General features: G+C 39.4%; 1 protein-coding gene across 2 annotated transcripts; it reads right to left on the reverse strand.

The window, feature by feature from the left end:
* Positions 1–882: 882 nt before the first annotated feature.
* TIAL1 (TIA1 cytotoxic granule associated RNA binding protein like 1) lies at positions 883–18,529 on the reverse strand. 2 transcript variants are annotated; one of them, XM_082285638.1, is made up of 12 exons: positions 18,285–18,529; positions 11,630–11,726; positions 8,262–8,360; positions 7,909–7,963; positions 7,513–7,600; positions 5,535–5,610; positions 3,533–3,641; positions 3,158–3,253; positions 2,989–3,073; positions 2,577–2,700; positions 1,962–2,101; positions 883–1,095 (listed from the first exon to the last, which is right to left on the reverse strand). In XM_082285638.1, exons 1-12 carry the CDS (start codon positions 18,311–18,313, stop codon positions 978–980), a joined length of 1,116 nt encoding a protein of 371 aa, XP_082141764.1. In that variant the 5' UTR covers positions 18,314–18,529; the 3' UTR covers positions 883–977. The 2 variants fall into 2 exon arrangements, with proteins under 2 accessions (XP_082141764.1, XP_082141763.1); XM_082285637.1 differs by having other exon boundaries at positions 8,262–8,411.
* Between the last annotated feature and the right edge of the window lie 874 nt (positions 18,530–19,403).

The raw sequence follows: 19,403 nt of genomic DNA on the forward strand, positions 1-19,403 counted from the left end.
ATGTAACTTTACATAATAGCCAACTTTGGAAATGTCAGTCTTGCACATTCTTGTCAATCTACTGCATTTAAAGCAGTAGAGTATATTAAGTATTACTTTGAATAATTACATTGCTACTTCTATGTTTGAGCATGCTTTTGAAACACTGTAATTATGAAATATTTACAATGTGTAGCCTTCAAACTTTATGTAAAAGCCCAAGTATGACTGTCTGATTTGAATACAAACAACATACTTGTAAAAACGTTTTTACTTCTCAAAATTAAATGTAAACCACTACAGTTTTAACAAGCAAACCAACTCTGAAAAGTTTCAACGTGTGCCTGAATGTGGACAGTAAAAGTTATGTGAAATTTCTCAGACAGTACTGTTTTTCATTTCAGACTCAACTATTCATCATATCAACTGTTTTCTGTAAGCATGTAGAAAAATTAAATATTTTTTAAAAAAATTATTCCAAGACCTCCATATACTTAGAGCTATGTCCGTAGGTTTCTTGAAAACTCAATACTGTCTCGCAGGTTGTGGTGATTGGTCCACAGTTTATTTCAGGATGTGTGTTCAACTGAAAGCAACTCGCTGTTTTTCAATGTCATTTCTCTTAAAAGCACAATGATATAAAACACTGAAGACAAAACAAACAAAAAAAAATGGAATGGTAACCTAAATATCAAATTCATTAGCCATTTCTCCTACTATATCAAAATTTGTAGTCAGAATTGTCTTTATTGACTTTATTTTTAATTTTTGTACACAAAGAAAAACATGTTCATATCCATCATGAACAAAAACTTAAAAAGGCAGAACTAGAAGACATTTGTGTCCTTCACCAAAGCAAAGCTGTGCTAAAGGTTCCAAACATTTCCATTTTTAAAATAAATATTTTCTTTTTTTTCATTGTCTACATTCCAGTCTTCAGAATGTCACTGGAAACTGCAGCCTATCATGAAATACACACTTTTAAACAGAGTCCCAGCTCACTGCGTTTGGTAGCTTGCCATACCATATCCAGCTTGGTTAGGTATTACAGGAGCACCTTGTCCCTGGGCAGGTTGAGCACCAAATCCACCCATCCAGGCAGCAGATGGAGATTGGCTTAAAAAGAAACAGGATGGTTAAAAAAAAAGTAGGGAAAAGCAACTTAAAAAAAACCCCCAAAAACATAAAAACATATTTCCTACTCAACTACTTGTATCAAAATAGAACAGTTTATTCTTCTTTTTAATGAGTAATTCAGGTTAAGCACTACAACGTGTGATTCCTGAAAATATCATCAGCTTTTTAAGAACAAAGGAGAAAAAGCCCCACAAACCTTGGGTACCAGTTGGATATGGCACCTGCCTCCAAAGGCACGAACACAGGTGGCTGGAACTCAACATCAGTGATGCAGAAAGGCAAAATACACCCAATACCTCATGGGCATGAATGCCAGTGAGAGGTTTAACAGGGCTCAATACGTTTAATTGGCACCAGATAATGAAGAACTAGGCAAACAAGTTATTTCAAAATTATGTTAAAACAAAGAGTTCTTGTGAAGACTTCAGTCTTCTAGAGATCCATAATTAAAAGCCCATCCAAATTCTGAAACTGCACCAGTTCAAGTGTCTGTGTGTAGTTCCTTCTCTCTCTGCAGGCAAATACCCAGGCTCCTGCCTCAGACTCACCACCTCAAGTAAGAATCCAGAATATATTTAGACATCAGACAAGACCGACCACCACCCAAAATTTTACCACACTGGGTGGTCTTTGTGCCTCCACCACACACGAAATGTGCCACAGAGTACAAGTCAGAGCAACTCACCCCAGTATCAGCTCCATGGCAAGCACTGAACATAAGCTTTTAAGCACACAGGAGTTCCCCTAAGGTTTTAAACCTTGTGCAATCCTTGACCCAAATGAGCATGAAACTTAAGATAGAGCATTCTTGGAATATTCTAAAAAAATTAAATAGAATTACTCACTCTACTCCAAAACCCTGTTGATTCCATGCTTGGCCATACATTCCATACGATGGTACTTGCCACCCATTAGCCATATATTGCCCATACTGCTGTGGATTTCCATATACTTGGCTCCATTGCCCCCACTGACTGTAATCCACCTGCAGAGAGAATAATCCATTGTACTTCAGGTTCTAGAGATGGTTTATGTTGCATTTGTGCTGCTGAAGGCAAAGTTTTGGCTATATCAATCAGAGAGCAAAAACAAGCAATACGAGATCTGAAAAATAAGATGTCACTCTGACTTAACTAGGTCCTTGTACTGAAAAATGTATTCGTGTGTGCTTGAAACCCCAAAGACTATTTGGTTGGATAGCCACCTAATCTGCAGTTAGCAAAACAGCAAGAATTAGAATTACCTCAAAGTTTCTCCCTATCTTGGATCATATCCAGAAGACAGTAACAGATATTCCATCAAAATCACTAGCCCAATTTGATGAACTGGAACATAACTGAGACAGAACATGGAATTTCATAAGAACTCCACCACAAAATTTAGCCATTATAACTGGGAAGTCATTACAGGTATAAACACAATTGCTTTTGTAATACAAAGAAAAGGTTAAATACAGTTACCTGTTGGAAGTTTTTAGTCATATCAGGGGATTCTTTACCCCAATAACATTTAACAACATGTCCTTCAATTGTGGTTCCATTAACTGAAACAATAGCATGTGCAGCACTTTCATGGGTTGAAAACCTAAAGAAGTAAAAACAAACTAATGTTATGCTTTACAGTACTTCCTCCTGATTACCTAAAAAACAGACTCCATACATACAGGAAATCCAGAGAAAAACATCTGCTTTCACAAACATTCATCTTCTCAGGTAAAAATGTTGGTGGCCCTTTTTACAAGTTCCAAATGATTCTATGAATATATGGTGACAGCTTCCATTGTATCAGGACAAATTCAATCCAGAGAAATTACACAGAGATGAAGCATTACTACATGCACAGACCCAGAGATTTTGCTTTCTCTGTCCATACCTGACAAATGAGTAACCTTTTTCTGGAAACACCCTTATTTCCATAATCTGTCCAAACGGTGAAAAAGTCTGTCTCATAAGTTGATCTACAACACAAGGTGTTTTTGAATTAATAATCGTCCTGATGTCCAAAAAGTTTCAATAATAAAAAACAATAGAACACTTCATACCTGTTAGCCCCGAGGCAATTCCTCCACAGTACACAGTACAATTTTTTGGACTTGACTGATTTACTACGTCTTCAAATCTCAACTGTTTTGTATTATCTATAAAGAGAGAAGGCTGGTTTTCAGCAGTGGGCTGACAATAACCCAGACACTTACCTCGTACACAAGCATGAATTTTGCATTCAACAAACACATTCAATACTTTATGACAGACCAGTAGTGCCACCACTATGTTGATACAACATACCAGAAACTCTATTCAAGATCTGGAAGGCAAGCTAATATGCGATTTAAGTTACATGATTGGCTTACGTTTTATTCCCCCACTGAACAGTGACAAGACAGCAAACACAACACAGCAGGACATGAAGCTCTTACTTTCTTGTGTACTTTTGGGGGCTGGTGGTTTCCTTGTTGCCCAGTTAGTTCTGATCTGGCGGCCTCCCAACCACTGGCCTCCCATGTGTACAATAGCATTTTCTGCATCCTGAAGAGATTAAAACAGAGATTGTAGCACTTCCAAACAAGAAGCATGTACAAATCTACTCTCAAGACTTGGTTATCAGTTAATTTTACTGAGAAAACCAGTAACAGTACTAAGAGTATGAAATTCTGAATAATCATAGCAGGCAAACATTAATTAACATGAAGGCAACTGGTTACAGAGAAGTCATTTGGTAAAAACTTCCTCACACACATTTTCTACACAGGCTAGAAGCCAACTGCAATCCTACATATACTACCTGTATATATGCCCTATGCAGACATGTACACACACATATTTATACCATATATACATATACTATACAAGCATCTGCATTAGAATGTTCAAAAAGCTGCCCAAAAAAGCAGGAAGGTCATACAGATGCCAGGACCAATTACTGAAATAAAACAACTATCATTAAATGTTTCTTCTGCTCCCTGGAGACATGCAACAGATGCTTTGTAAGCTCTCTGTGTGTTAAAGCCATTGTATGAACACACGTGAGAGTCCATGGCCCACACAGAGTAATTTTTATCTTGAACATGAAACAGAAGACAATCTTTGAGTTCACATTGTAAGCAGAAACATCTGGTAAGCAAGGGTAAGTTTGCTAACAGCTGCAAGGAGCAATTTGTCTCCCAACTGCTTTGGAAGAAGACAGGCAGAGCAAATAGTTAGTACATGTTTGAAATGCTTTTCCAAGGGCACAAAGCTTAAGAAAAAACCTGCCAAGCGCAAGGGACAAAGAAAATGTGGACAAGTTAAAGGTGAGCTGCTCCCAGCTGGAATTTTCTTCTCAAACTCAGGACCTTGATCCTTCTAGGTTTTAATTACATTGAATACTCATTTTGAAAACACATAAATACAAAAATGAAATTACGAAAGATGACCAGTAAGAAAAGAAAAACCAACCTAAAAGACAAAACCAAACCACCACACACTAGAACACCCCGATTTATTCAAGCACCCTTGGCTCCCAAAACATGGTGAATACAACATAATGAACTAAGAAAGGAAAAATTCTCTGCTGAATCTTGCTGCTATTCTGCTTGAGGATCATAGCTATGACAAAAATGGAACAGAGCCTAAGCCATAACTGATCCAGTCCAATGCAGGAGTTCCATTTTCTCTTAACTGTGGTACACATTAGGAGCTCAGGCTGGAGTACCTGAAGTCTGGGAGCATATCCCACTTCCCCAAACCTAGCAGAATGACATATTCTGAAAAACAGGCCTTAAAATACCAGCTCAGAACAGTCATGCCATAACCCCACAGGTCCAGCTGCTGTGGGAATGAACATTAATCAGGACTTAAAATTGAGAGTACTTTTTAGTACTATGTTTAGAATCCATCCATTGATTTTGTAGAATGAATACAAGTTTCAAACTGGAGTTTTTATGGCTCAGTCTGAAAAGAATCCAGTAACTTTCATTCCATGACTGGGAAGAGGGATTACAAGGAAATAAGACAGCTACTCCTTGCCCATTTCAGCTGTAATGCAGAACAAACAAAGTGTAACTGGAAAAATACACTAAATCAAGGCATTCAATTGCAGTATCTTATGCCATTGGCAAATCCGAAGAAATTAAAACTTTTTTTCTGATTATGACAGCTCCAGGTAACTGTTACAGATGATCAAGAGATCGGACATGTCAGACTCCTGACCACATGAACAGGCTTTATATGCCTAAAATTCTGAAACTGTGTGTTTTTCCAATGCAAAATACTTAAGGAAAATGATTGACAGCTCCCCCATGTTGTCCTAAACATACATACAGCTCCTGTACAGGTGAATTTGTTTCCCTGGGTGAAGACTAATAAACAGCGAAGACATAAACAGGCAAAACTAAAAATGGAAGACAGGAACTATTTTAAACCTGCATTGTGATTACTCACCAGTTTGTTATAAAAAGATACAAAACCATAGCCTTTTGACTTTCCAGTTGCCATATCTTTAACTACCCGTGCATCCCTGTGAAAAGAAGCACAGCTATATGAGGGTAGTATTGATAACCTGCAAAATAAAAACTAAAAGGAACCACACACACTGTATTGTGAGCATAATTTTTTCTTATAAATTCAGTTAGCCCTAAAACTACAGTCATTCCTGAACTCTCCCTATTGCTTCTTTACCTGTTAGAAAAAAGCAGTAGGACAAAAAAAATAACATGTAATAAACATGCAACCTATGCACATAACCTATACTGGCTATAACTAGAATGTTCAAATTTGAAGTATAAGAGAAACAAAGTTTCCTTTTCTAATATTCTATTGGCTAGGGTCCTCTAAGGTTTACTGTTCTATAAATTACTGTAACAATTCTATCTAATTTACCATGCATTTTCTAAATAGTTAAATGTCTTCTGCCTAGTGATACAAAATATATGAAATATTAAAAAAATCGAAAAAGAGGAAAAAATAGGAATTAAAAGGCATACATGGCCTGTTAACAGATTTCTTTATTTTTCTTGGTCAATTCTCTACCATCATTTTGGAGTTTGGGTAGCTGTAAATTTTGAAAAATTGACATTTTCAGAAATTTAAGAAAGGAGAATAAAACTAACAACAATGCTAAGCACACCAGTACGAAAACAACAAATTTACACAGAAATTTTAGTGAGTAAGTTAAAATGATTGGAAATATAGAACTGCACTGAATATAGAATGTTAAAATGTAAATACTAAAATATGTATATATAAATAATGTATAATAAGAATAAATAGAAATGAGAAAAAATCTACAACTGAGTTCCAGTGTGCACAGTTCCTTGCAGTTAGCCTTCAAGATCCTGTCCATTCTTATGAGCAATTCTGCAAAATAACCAGAATGCTATTACTTTTAATTGTGACTTGGACTTTAGAAAAACTGCAGGTCTCAGGTATAAATATAGATTGAGAAACAGAAACCTGAATTATTCTTTTTAAATTGATTTTTAAAACAGTACTACTTACCACATTAAGAGACAAAAAAGCAAAGTAAACAAAACAGCAGAGGTAAGAAATAAGATTTATGATTCATTTAAAACTATGTGTACAGAACAAGAGAAAAATAAGAATTTTGTTCTTAGCAATATATTCCTGTAAAGTAGTACAAAAACGTTCATGTGCAACTTTGATTTTTATAAAGATAAACTGATAGAAGATAACAGACTTTTTTTGTAGCAGTACTCTTTAGGACATATATACTTTAGCACTCTCAAGGATTTTGTAATGTTAAATATGTTCAATTAGAACACCAGGTCATTTAGTATCACCTGAATTGTCCAAGAGAAGTTTAAAGAAACATTCTCGTAACTGGCAGAAATGTGCACATAATGTAAAGCCACTATTCTTTCATTTAAGATATTATAATTGTAATTCATCCCATTATCATCCAAAAAACCAGATTTCATTCTTATTAGTATTGGCTTTTTTCAAAATATTCCCAAGTTATTAACTAGCTGCTTTATAGAATTATATTCCAATTTTCCCAGTTTTCCATACTGCCTATGAAAATGCAGCAAAAATGCACATAAACCACACCCAGGATACAACATATACCAGTTGTCAAGTCACTACTCTGTATACATTCTCAACACCAAAAAGTCACACTTAGAGCAGTAATTAAATTTTAATAAAAAGATGAAGGACATTAGCATAAAGATTAGGTTAAAAGCACAATGCTTTCAGCAAACCAGAGCACAATTACATCACTGTATTTACACCATGAGACACACTGAGATACAACCCCTCTTTACTACCCACCCACCCACCACAAGGAAATGAACAGCAGAAAAATTATCTCAATAGATAAAAAATAACATTTCAACTTAGAAACACATCTTCACTATCATATTTTCTAACTGATAATGGAAATGTTTACGATGATACTTACGATATTTTACCAAAAGGAGCAAATGCTGACTTGATGTCTTCTGTTGTTATTTCTGGACTTAAATCCCCAACGAACACATGGAAGTGATCTGAAAATAAATAATTTACTAATCAAATATTTAACTGCTATCTAAAGTTTCAACTCCTGAGAAAGTGATGCTCTGCACACAGCACTGGGAACAGGAACGCTCAGGATTCCATGTGAAGAGCAGCAGCAATTTAATCTGTCCACTCCGGTTTCCCCAGTTGTAAAGCAGAAACAGAAGAATTAGTTTGCAAAATTCTATTAAACACTAGATGGGAAGGAGAGAAGTTATGTTTAAATGCATTTATGACAAATTATTACCACTTTGTGAAGTATTGTGTACAAGTGATACTGTGGCTTTACATTACTTACTGGATGTATCTTTTTTCTGGCTACTTGGTGTTGTTGCCCAGTTTACTTTGACCTCCTGAAAACAAGTATAAGATTTAGTAAAAATTCATAAAATTCTTATATGTTATAAATTCATTCAAGGGTGGGTTAAAACTGTCAACGTTTACAAATCATCATTCAGTATAAAACACCATCATAACTAGAACATCACAAAGAATACATATCCTAAACAAGACTTACTTTTTTTGTATCAATATTTTTAAAAGATTATTCCATCAATATTTAATCTTGGTAAAACATCTTCAACAGTTTTATTAATATTTTCACACAAATCTGTATTCTTTAAATCTAAGATTACCATGTGAGCAACTTACCTTTCCCAAAATTTTTCTCCCATTCATAGCAGCTAATGCAGCAGCTGCATCTCTGTGTTCATAAAATTCCACAAAGCAATAAGGGTCATTGCTTGTATGCTGCAAAACAGAAAATCCAACAGAAGAGTTGACCCTTCTGCTATCGGGTTGCTGAGAAGAAAATCCAGGAAAATATATTACTTATAGCTAGAAACTTCCAGAATTATTTGCATCAGATTTATGAAATAGCCTTTGACATTACACTTAAATGCAAGAATTATTAAGATGGACTTTTTATTAAAGGTCTAGCAATTTCTGAAGGATAGTTTGCTTTGAATGAGGACTGAAGTTTACTGAACTAAAAATAACTTATAAGAAAAGTGATCTGCAGACTGGATGGAAAGGAGGGGAAAAAAGGGGAAGAATGGAGAGAATAACAAAACTGCCCTGTGCAAATACTCAAAGCTAGAAAGGTTTATTCCCCAGATACAATTTTCTCTTGCTCTACTTAAGAAGTCTTTCCATTTATTTGACTGAAAACCACTAGCAGGCAGCAACCTGGAAGCTGCATAGTCTCAGTCTCAAGTGAAAAATGTCATACCCAACAACTGGGAAATAACTTTTTAAAAGAACTCAAAATAGCTTGACTGAGGGAAAAGGATCTTAATCAATTGACTGTTAACTCTGTTAAACCTTGAGTACAACCTGTTTTTGTAGGATGGCCTATCAAATCACCTTTAAAAATACTCACTGACAGAGGTCACTGAAGAAATAAATGTACCAGAGTATAAAGTGCAAAGAACAGAAGAGTTTTCTGAAAAGCTGATCAAGAGGAAAGGATGTCTAGAATGCCAACTTGAACACTGGATTTGATCTACCTCCAAGATGTAATGAGTACACAAACTCTAACCAAAACATTTCCATTAACCACTCTGCAAATGCATGGACCTAAAGACAACAAACACTAATATTACACTAAACAAATTATTTCTCACACGGACAGGGAAGGGTCTAGCAGAGAGAAACTGTTCTGGCATCAGTATTCTCACCTATCAATCCCCCCCAGTGCCAGGTAGAACACAGCTGTAAGTAACACAAGTTAAGAGAACTCTTTTCCAGCATTCCTATTTAACTTTTGACAACTCACACACACTTACACTGATGAACAATTCTAATCCTTCTCCCTACAGCTGGATTGTACAGCTTCAAACATAGTTCTGTCTAGCTCTGAAGCTGTTAAGATGCAACAGTTGAATGGATCACAAGGCCTTTGTACACCTGAAATGATCATGGAGTCTGAAGTCATCCTCCTGAACAGTCAGTACTTGGGGCCTCTAACCGATGCACAATGAACAGATGAGAGAAAATGTACCTGAGATCATAAAAAAAGTTTCAGCCACAAAGTTCTCTACAAGCACACTCACCTCAGATGCCCCAAAAGAGAAAGCCTTAATTCACCTCTCCTCCCACACTACTTTGGGAAGCCCATTTAAGACTTAGAAAATTTAGTGCAGTTTATGCTTCAAATGAAGTGCAACCTTACTTTTAGATTGTAGGAAGGTCTTCTTTAGCACTGAGAACTTGTCTGAACACAAGAAGAATCTCTTTTAAAGAGTCAGGTGTTCAAACTACCTACAAATCTGTCTCACCACCCTGAATATTATATACCCCCAAAACGAACACTAGAAATCTTTCAATACTTGACGTGTTCATGTCACATACTCTTAAGAAAGAAAAAGAATGATTTGATAAACCGGGCTAAAATGGAAAAATCACGAGTTTTTAAAAGGTGATGGTGGTAGTAAGAATGGTAAGAAGCAGCTTACCATGACTCAGTTCTTAGGAAAGGTTTACCACACACCATAGAAGGATGGACGCTACGGACAAGTCCTGTGACAGCTGCAGGCCAATCCCAGTCTAGAATCCAACCTGCATTTGCTGTGACTGCTTGGTGGCAGGTGCTGAGCTCAGCCCAATGCATCTACCTCTGTGACTGAATACAGCTGCCAGCAGTTTTTGTTTTATCTACCAGTTTCATAAAGATGTCTCACTTACGGGAAGATCTTAAAACCATAAAGACTCAACCAAGGTGAAATGAGTGCTGGAAATTTCTCATCTGATCCTCAAGAAACCAAACTGATGCCAACATGTCTCAACCAGCCAAAGGTGGGAACAGCAGCACCTTATGTCTGCAGAGCACACGACAATCAAAACTGTTTCTTCAGAGAAAAACTAACAACTGTGATATTTCAGCCTTCTGTTATTTTTCTCCAATAAACTTAAAGCAAATGCAGAAGGGAAAAGTGTCACATGGGAAATTATTAGTCCAGACAAGGATAAGAGTGATTAAACAAGCAGCAAGTTGATGATAACCTAAAAACAAGGAAACAAACAAGCTGTGTGACACACTGAAAGGAAACAAAGCCCACAGGGGAGCTTCTAGTAGCATTCCTAAAGAAGTCTGGTCAGAAGATTTGCCTTCTAATACTTTCATTAACAATCTTGACAAAAAACTAATATAACTGTCCTCAGGAAATCTGTAATTGCAAATCAGTATGAAGCATAAGATGTAGCAAAAAGTACAAAGAGCATACAGAAACCAGAGATGAAGGACCAAAGCTTAAACCTGGTAGAAGCTCTGATTAATCCCTGCCTGCTCAAAGCTTACCAGTTATAAATGTAAAAGGAAGGAAAAATATCAGGGAGAGAGAAGTTTTGTGGGATGTGTCAACAAGCTCACAGAAATGGCTACCAACCCTAAAGGTACCAGAGTACTTACAATAGAGACAAGAAAGCATTAATACTTACCAACACTCTGTGCAAAAGACCTTGTCTGGAATACTATGGAACTTTTGTCACTTTGTTTCAAGAAAAAAATAATTTAAGAACAGACAGGTGCAGATAAGAGCTATTTGTACTGGTGCAGACAAGAGCTATTTGAACTGGGTCAGAAAAGTCCGAGGAAGAGCCAAGCTTATTTTGAAGGATTTTTTACTTTTCATCCATAGCAAAGAACCATTTATTCAAGAGGGAAAAGAATTACTGAGGCTCATGTTCAAATAAAGTGAAAAATGCACAAAATAGCCATGAATAACACTTGAAATAATAAGGTTTCTGATCAGCAGAACAATGTGATTCTGAAAAGAGGAGTAACAATCTTTTAAATAAAGTGGAATCTCATCATCAGCTGATAAAAGGTATGTCACAGCCACAGGCAAAAGCACTGCACACACACAGTCACACAAAAGACAGTAGCAGCCAAACACAGTCAACCCAAAGAAACCCACGGCCAGTAATGTTAAAAGAAGCCCTTAACTCCATTTATTTTGGACAACTTAGGATAAAGTTACATTACATTTGCTACCCCCCCTGGATGTGGAAGGCCTTACCTCTGTTATCATTTTACAGCTTTTGCATGGTCCAATCTGGCTGAATAACTGAAGTATGAGAACCTCAGTCACATCTCTGGAGAGGTTTCCTACATAGCTACACAAGGAAACAAAAAACCAAGATTTTAAACCAGAAATCATCATCTTTTAAAATGTAATTATAGTTTTTAGAACTTAAACGACTATGAAGAATCTCCCTTTAAAACATCTCAGGTGTCTTTAAAGACAATATTTACAAATTATTTCATCGTTTTAATGCAGCATTCATATGGTTTCCAAATCATAACGTTGGCCACACAACTGAGAAGTGAAGCTTGATTCAGACATAACACTGGACACCAACACCTAGTGCCAATCATGTCCTTGGCAGAGAGATGTCAAAAGTACGAAGAACATTGCTCAAGAATGTTGTGTAGAACAAGCAACCAACCGGGCAAAGATATTTTAAGTTTCCCTTCCCACTGAGTATCTCATCAAGAGTACTTCTGAATTTGGGTACAAACACACATCTAACTCCCATGAGCTCAGGAGCAGCTCTCGGACAAATTGTGCTGCCTTGCAAGCAATCAACTCAACTTTTCTGTTTTCCTGAACATTTGGAAAGCCAGCCCACTCACCAACAGACAAGGCATTTTATGCAGCATTATGCCACAGGAATGTATTGTACAGCATCTATCTCAAGAGCTCCCACCTTTGTAATACCCCCAAAATTCTGACAGTGTTATTTTAATATCACTCAGACTTCTTGATTTTTATTGGTTTGTAAATCTTGAGAAATAATTCCAAGTTTTGAAATACTTAGCAAGTTCAGATAAGAGTCCTAAATTTACCAGGTCACAATAATGGCTGAGAAAGTCATGAATGCTAAACTAAATTACTTTTAACAATGTGACTAATATGCAATCAAACTGTAAACACAGGGATCAGTTAAGAGAAAGGCTTGTCACAGTAACAGATGTCAAAAGCCATCAGCAGAGGGACATTCATCATCTTTACAAATAAGCCTGTCAAGGCATAAAGAATTCAAGTGCAACCAGTAAGATGAGCAGAACTTTCTGTGATTTAGAAGTTGAAAGAATATACATTTTATTTATTTTACTCTGGTCAGTTACAGAATGTCATAAAACTGCAGACTAAAGTCAGCCTGAGCTGTTAATACAGTTTAACAGTATTAATATAGCTGCTAATACTGTTCAACACATAAATGTTAACCAGCATTTCTTAGTCTGTGCACAGACCAATTTATTTTGAGTAAACTAAAGGTGTGCTCTGAAATTGCTCCGAGAGGCAACCCTTGAAATTTTTTGAAAAGCAATTTCTGTTTGACAGCTGGACTTTCACCCGGATCAGCAAAATTAAAATGGACGTGTTTGTTTTTATCAGAACATCACACAATATTATCAACAAATGTTTGTTTATGTTGTTCTTCTTTCAGCAATTATAGGACAGCTCCTCACTTTCTCAGTCAGGACTTCAGTGCTACAAGATCCAGAGTGAGTTTCTGAAGTACCACAGCACCTGAATATAGAATGTCCACTAAAATCCTTCATGTACTCACTACTTTCTTATTAAATACATATGAATTAACACAAGTCATTAACAGAAGCCTGTATTGTTATGAAGCTTTTCACTAGAGAAGTTAAAACCTGCAGAACTCTAAGACCCCTTACAGGACAAATGGTCTATCTCACTGACTTTCCAGTTCTATCCTGAAAACTTAGTAGTTAAACATTTATCCATACCTTCTTTCTGAAATATTAACTAAATTTTTGTTAATCATTCACCAAGATTAAATTGTAAATCACTAATAGCTTTTAGTGGAAATTTTAACCTTTGCAGATACTACTAAAATAAGATGGAAAATATGCATCCCAGTAGGAATTCCAACATGAAGGGTCAGTGGTGCTGCGAACTTACTGCTAGCACTGGTTTCCTCTGTAAGCTGCAGAACAGTATTCATTAATACTGAGCCTTCACAGCACACTGACACAGTAGCACTGACATGAAATTAAATAGAGTGAAGTCTTATTAATATTATTTCTACTGCAAATCAGATACAGTAAGGAGTACAATTAGTACTAACAAAAACCCAAATATCATCCTCTTCTGCATAATATTAACATGAATTTGCACAATACAAGAAGTCTAAAAATCAATCTGGAGAATTCCTCTTGGTCTGACAAAAATTTAAAAAAAATAAAGGCCAGGGAAAGCCATTCCTCAGCAATCTATTCTACTAAGGTAAGAAAAGTTACACAAACTGCTAGAAGATATAAGATATACTAAGGTTTCTTTTGATACCACCATGCCTTCAGCAAGATAGTTGTGAGAATGTTGCATCACAAACCTTAGCTACAAAACAAGCTGCCTTTTCATAAAAATCGGAACCACCTTGACTGCTAGATTCAGATAGGATGTGAAATCCTACTGATCCATTAATTCCCTAAATGTATATGACAAATATTGCCTTGGTGCATAATATTGACATTGGTGAGAGGCCTTCCCACCTCTCCCAAGTAGCTAAAAGTCTGAATCTTCAGTAACACACACACTGAGAACGCTGCACAATAAAGGTTCATGCAGCAAGGACAACAACCGGAGACCCAATTCTCTCAAACTGCATGTAAAACATGGGAATACAAACCCCTACAAATTTGAAACAATATGCTAAAAAGACAGACTTGATGGTTACTTTCATGTCTTTAAGCAGACTGCAGTAACATCACCTCCTTCACTACTAACTTCATTAAGTTAGAGATGACTTTAACAAAAACATACAAGCAAACATCTTTGGTGTGAATGTTTGAATGCTACAGAACTAAAGAAATAAATATATTCACCACATTAGGAATAGACATCTTACCTTTCTGGAAACATAAAACTTGGCTGCGCTGATGCTAATCACCCACTACACACGGCCAACCCATGGTCAGCTTTCCCCTTTCTAGCTCAACATAACAGCATCTTCTATTCTACTTTAGGAAATCAAAATTTTCAGAACCACACCCCAAGAAATCACATGACTCCTAAAATGCTATTGTATGGTATTTCAATCCTTTTGGACTGATACAATCTACAGGATATATTATGCAAACTTTAAAAAAATTATAAAACCCAGCAGAGCAAAAGCACTTACTAAACTTTTATAGGTGGTCTTGGATGATGTGACACGGGCAGCAAAAGTTGTGGCTTTTTGCATATAGGCAATAGTGTTTGCTCCCTTCTGCAAGCCTGAAGCACTTAAATACCAAGTAATAAGCAGCTACAAAAAACCCCAACAACCTATAGAGAGATAGATGTCCTGACATAAATTTTGATCTATTACACTTCTGAATGCTGCTGACAACACAAAGAACAATAAACTACTTGAAATTCAGAGATCTTGTAGAACTATTGAAAGAACACCAAAGGCACGTATCAGTCCATAATGAGTTTTAGAACTCAACTCTTTGGCTTGAGCAGAAAAATTCTCTCTTTGAAAGTAAACAGATTTGTATTGTATCCTAAACATGGAGGTAAGAAAGGAACATTTACAGCCACTACTTTTAGGTCCACAAAACTCCCTTACATCCTTTCTTGAGGAAAGATAGTAAATCTGATTTCTCTCTCACACAGGCAACATGCAAGAAATGGCAGTTTCCGTATTTAAAAGACAAGATTATGGTAAGCAATAAGGTAAGGTAAGGCTCAAGAGCCCATGGAAATTCTAGCAGCAACTCTGCCTAGTGCTTGTGAGCTAATGGAAATAAAATGATACCAAGAAAAATCCACTCTGTAGCCTCCTCTAGGAGACAACATTCCTATACAAGAGCTGAACTGAAAAAAGTTCAAGAGAAGTGAATCTGGGTGAAGCCTTACTCCTGCACCTTATCCACATTCCAGGCTTGGAATACAGCATGGCATGGCTGATGAGATAACAACTGTAGGTATGCAGTGACTTCACGAGCAGTCACGGAATACCTACAGACCACACAAAATATTCCTAAAAGCATTAACAAGAATATACAACTTTGGAACTTTTCTGGTTGTCTGTCAGAGCTGATAACGCGAGCAACACATCAGGTTTCTGATAGTTTAGTTTCCACCTTAAAGTGGAAGCAGGACTTTGATACAGCCTGTGAAATCTAACAGTACTCACAGAAAGCAGAGCTTTCAAGTGTTCTATTAAAACAAAACAAAAGAGAAAAAAAAAAATCAGAAGCTCACAGCTCATTTTAGGACCAGCTAAAAAATTACATGTAAAAAATCATGCAAAAAGACCCCCCCTTCCCAAACTGGCAGAAAATATGGAAGGTTATTCTTCACATTTCTATAAAGTTAAGAAATGTAAGAAATAAAAATGCAAATGGTGTCAGTTTTCTATATTAAGCCTCAGAAAATATTCTGAATTCTTACAGGTTCATGACTGGAAACAACCTAACACCCCTGTAAGTACTGCAAACTGAAACAAACAATCCTTATTCCTGAGCTATTTAAGATGGGCATAAACATTGGCTGAACAGTGGTTAGGTACATTTTGCTTTTTAGAAGTTAAAAAAAAAACTGGCTTGCAACTGTTAAAAAAGAAAATTCCTTCCTAATTTACAGATTTTGGATTTCATTTATTCATTCAGGAGTGAAAAACTAAGACATTCATAAAGTACTGCTTAAACGATCAATCAAGTGCTTTTGCACATGGTCAAACAGCTACTGAAACAATTTGTTCTTCACTTTCTTGCCCCTCCCCCTCCCCAAATAAACCAAACAATGAAAACTTACAAGTTCAACTAACAATATTTTTATTTGTTGTTCTTAGGGGACAGTGAGTTTTATTTATGAGATTACAACTGCTCTATATTAAAGGCATTGCTCAGGATAATAATCTTTGAAACACGATGTGCAATTCTAAATTTAAGACATTTCAGACAAAAAGTAGGGACAAGAAGGTAAAATGTAAAAAATGCTCCAGTGAAATTTTTGTCTTCCATGCAAAAAGCCTACAAATAATTACAGGAAAGTAACCCTTTGTGATTGTGGTTACTACAAAACTACTAGGAAATTAATGTACATGTTGTTTATTAGTTTAACAAATGAAACAGTCACACGTGTGCAATAAACCATGTGGGGCAGCTGCAGAGATGCTATTTCAGACATCTTACTAGGAATTTGGTTTTTTCATGTTAGTGACTAATTGGGCTAAGTCAGGCCCTTGACAGATGTGTTACAGGGAAGAACCCAGGGCCAATGTGGTGCCAAAGCTTGTCAGCATTAAAAGAACATTTTAAAACTTAGTGGGAATATAGCAGTTATTAAAAAGAAAGAAAAAAAGCCAATCATGAAGAAAGGAACCTTGAAAATAAAACTGAATAAAACACTGTGTGACTCTGCCCTTTTCCCTCCTATTCTAAAACAACACTCAAACCTAGATCCACTCTCAGGGCCAAGCAAACTCAGATCATTTGGGTAATCAACACAAAAAGCATTTCAGATATGCCTATTTAAACTACGCATCTCAGGGAGCAAGGACTAAGTACTTATATTACACTATAAACGAGTTAAAAGAACTTTTGCAGACATAGACGAAAAATCACAAATTGCCTTGAGAAGCCTTAAATGCCATGTCATCATTTTGAGAGAAATGTGAGAACAAACAGAATTATGAGACGTTTTACTCTGTTTTAATAGTTTCTTTAGAGTGGCTTTCAGTCCAGACTATCTTTGAGAGCTTTTCTGAAGGCTACTGTCCCAAAAGCTAAATAGACAAAGATTTCATTTGCACTGTCCTGAGCTGTGTTTGTCATCTGGGCAGCCCGAGCATGAGACTGCCTTTCTCCCAGAGACAACCCGAACGCGGCACCGCTCACAGAGCCCGAAACACCCTCTGGCAGCTGAACTGGAAATCGGGGAACTGGTTAAAATCAGCAGCAGCACAAAATCCCTGCTCTCAAGTGCCCAACCACAAGTGCGAGCCTCCCCCGTTTACGCCAACAGGACAAAGAAAATTCATCAAAACCATATCCGCAAAGCTGAAAATAACCCTATAGCAACCCAAACCCGCTCAAATTTGTATTTTTAAACAGAAAACGGATGACAGCCACCAAGTGACTAAACAGCCCGGAGAGACACGGCCAACACACAGTTATTTCTTTCTGCTGGGCCCGATGCCCTGTTACTGAACCACACCGTGACACGCTGGAGGGAAAAGCGATCCCTCCCGGTTTCCCGGCGCTCCCCATCCCACCCAGCGCCGGGAGAGCACAAAGAACTTTCCCAGCGCCGGGACCGCCGCGCAGGGGGGGGGCCCGGGGGCGGCCTGTGCCCCCCGGGGAAGGCTTGGGACCCCCGCCTGTACCCCCAAACCTCCGGGGACAGACCCTGGAGGCTCCAGGGATGGACCCCGTTATACCCCGGGTCCAGCTCCGTTTCGCCCGTGTTTTCCCTGGATCGGTACAGCGCAATCTCCCTGCGGGCCGCCGCGCTCCCCTCCCGCTCCTCTCCCGCTCCCCCAGCCCGGACCCCGCTCCTGGCCCTGCCGCACACGCTGTGTCCTGCTCAGCCCCCTCCGCTCCCCCGGCACCCCTCGAGGCCCCGGCCCCGCTCCCCGGGAGCGCATCCCTGCCCCCGCCCCGCTCCGCCCCGGGCCCGCTGCCCACCCCGCCGCCCCCTCCCCACTCACAGGGTCCTGGGCTGCCCGTCGTCTTCCATGATGGTGGGCGAGCGCCGCTCTCCGCAGCCGCGCCCGGGGGCAGCGCCGGAGAGGCTCGGCGGCGCACGGAGGCGAAGGGAAGGTGAGGAGGGTGCGGGCGGCCCCGGCTCCCCCCGCTCCGCGTCGCCCCCGCGCCAGGTCCCGCGGCCGCAGATCCCGAGCGGGAGAGGGAAGCGGCACCACAAAATGGCTGCCGCCACCAGACGCTCAGGAAGCCGCGCTTTGCGCAGGTGCCGCCCCGCGCGCTCCCGGACCCGCTTCTCCTTCCAGGCCCCGCGGGGCGCGATGGGGATCGTAGGCACGGCCGGGCACGGCGCGGCGGGGCCCCGCAGGCTGCCGGGAGTTGAAGTTCGGCCGGCCGCGCACAGAACGGCGGCGTCGCACGGCGGGAACTACAGCTCCCGGCATGCCCAGCGGCGGCGGCGCCGCGGGGGAGCGCCGGGGCGGCCGCGATTGGCCGCCGGCAGCCCGGGAAGATTCGCTCCGTCCCGATCCCGATCCCGATCCCGATCCCGATCCCGATCCCGGCCCTAATCCCCGCTCCAACCAGGGGCCCGGCCCCGGCCCCGCGGAGCGGCACGGAGGTTCCAAGGCTCCGCTGGAGCGCGGTGTCACCGTGTGCGGGAGGACAAACGCCGCGATCCGCTGCGCCCCGAGGCTCATCCCGGCCATTCCACATGGCCTGGGCCGGCCGGGAGCGGCGGAGTTACACTGGGATGTGTCACTGCGGCGAGCGTCAGCCTCTGGAAAAGGATGGCCAGGCTGAATGGGGCTTGGAGCAAGCTGGCCTAGTGGAAGGTGTTCCTGTGTGTGGCAGGGAGTCGGGACCAGATGGTTTTTTAAGGTCCCTTCCAGCTCAAACCACTCTGATCCCGTGATTCCCAAGAATATATCCTGATTTCATGTGCCACCCGCATACATGTGTAGGTACCACCCCAGCCTGGCAGAGCATAGGCACCGTATGAGTTCATTGCAAGGATTAAGAGATGTGTGATGCTTAGGGGGCCCACCGAGAGAAGCCAAGTTAGGAATTGTCAGCGAGGAAATGGATAAGGATAGCTCTGCACGGGCAGAGGATGAGCATCCTCA

The sequence above is a fragment of the Coloeus monedula genome, assembly GCF_965178545.1.
Source record: "Coloeus monedula genome assembly, chromosome: 8".
Taxonomy (NCBI): Eukaryota; Metazoa; Chordata; class Aves; order Passeriformes; family Corvidae; genus Coloeus; species Coloeus monedula.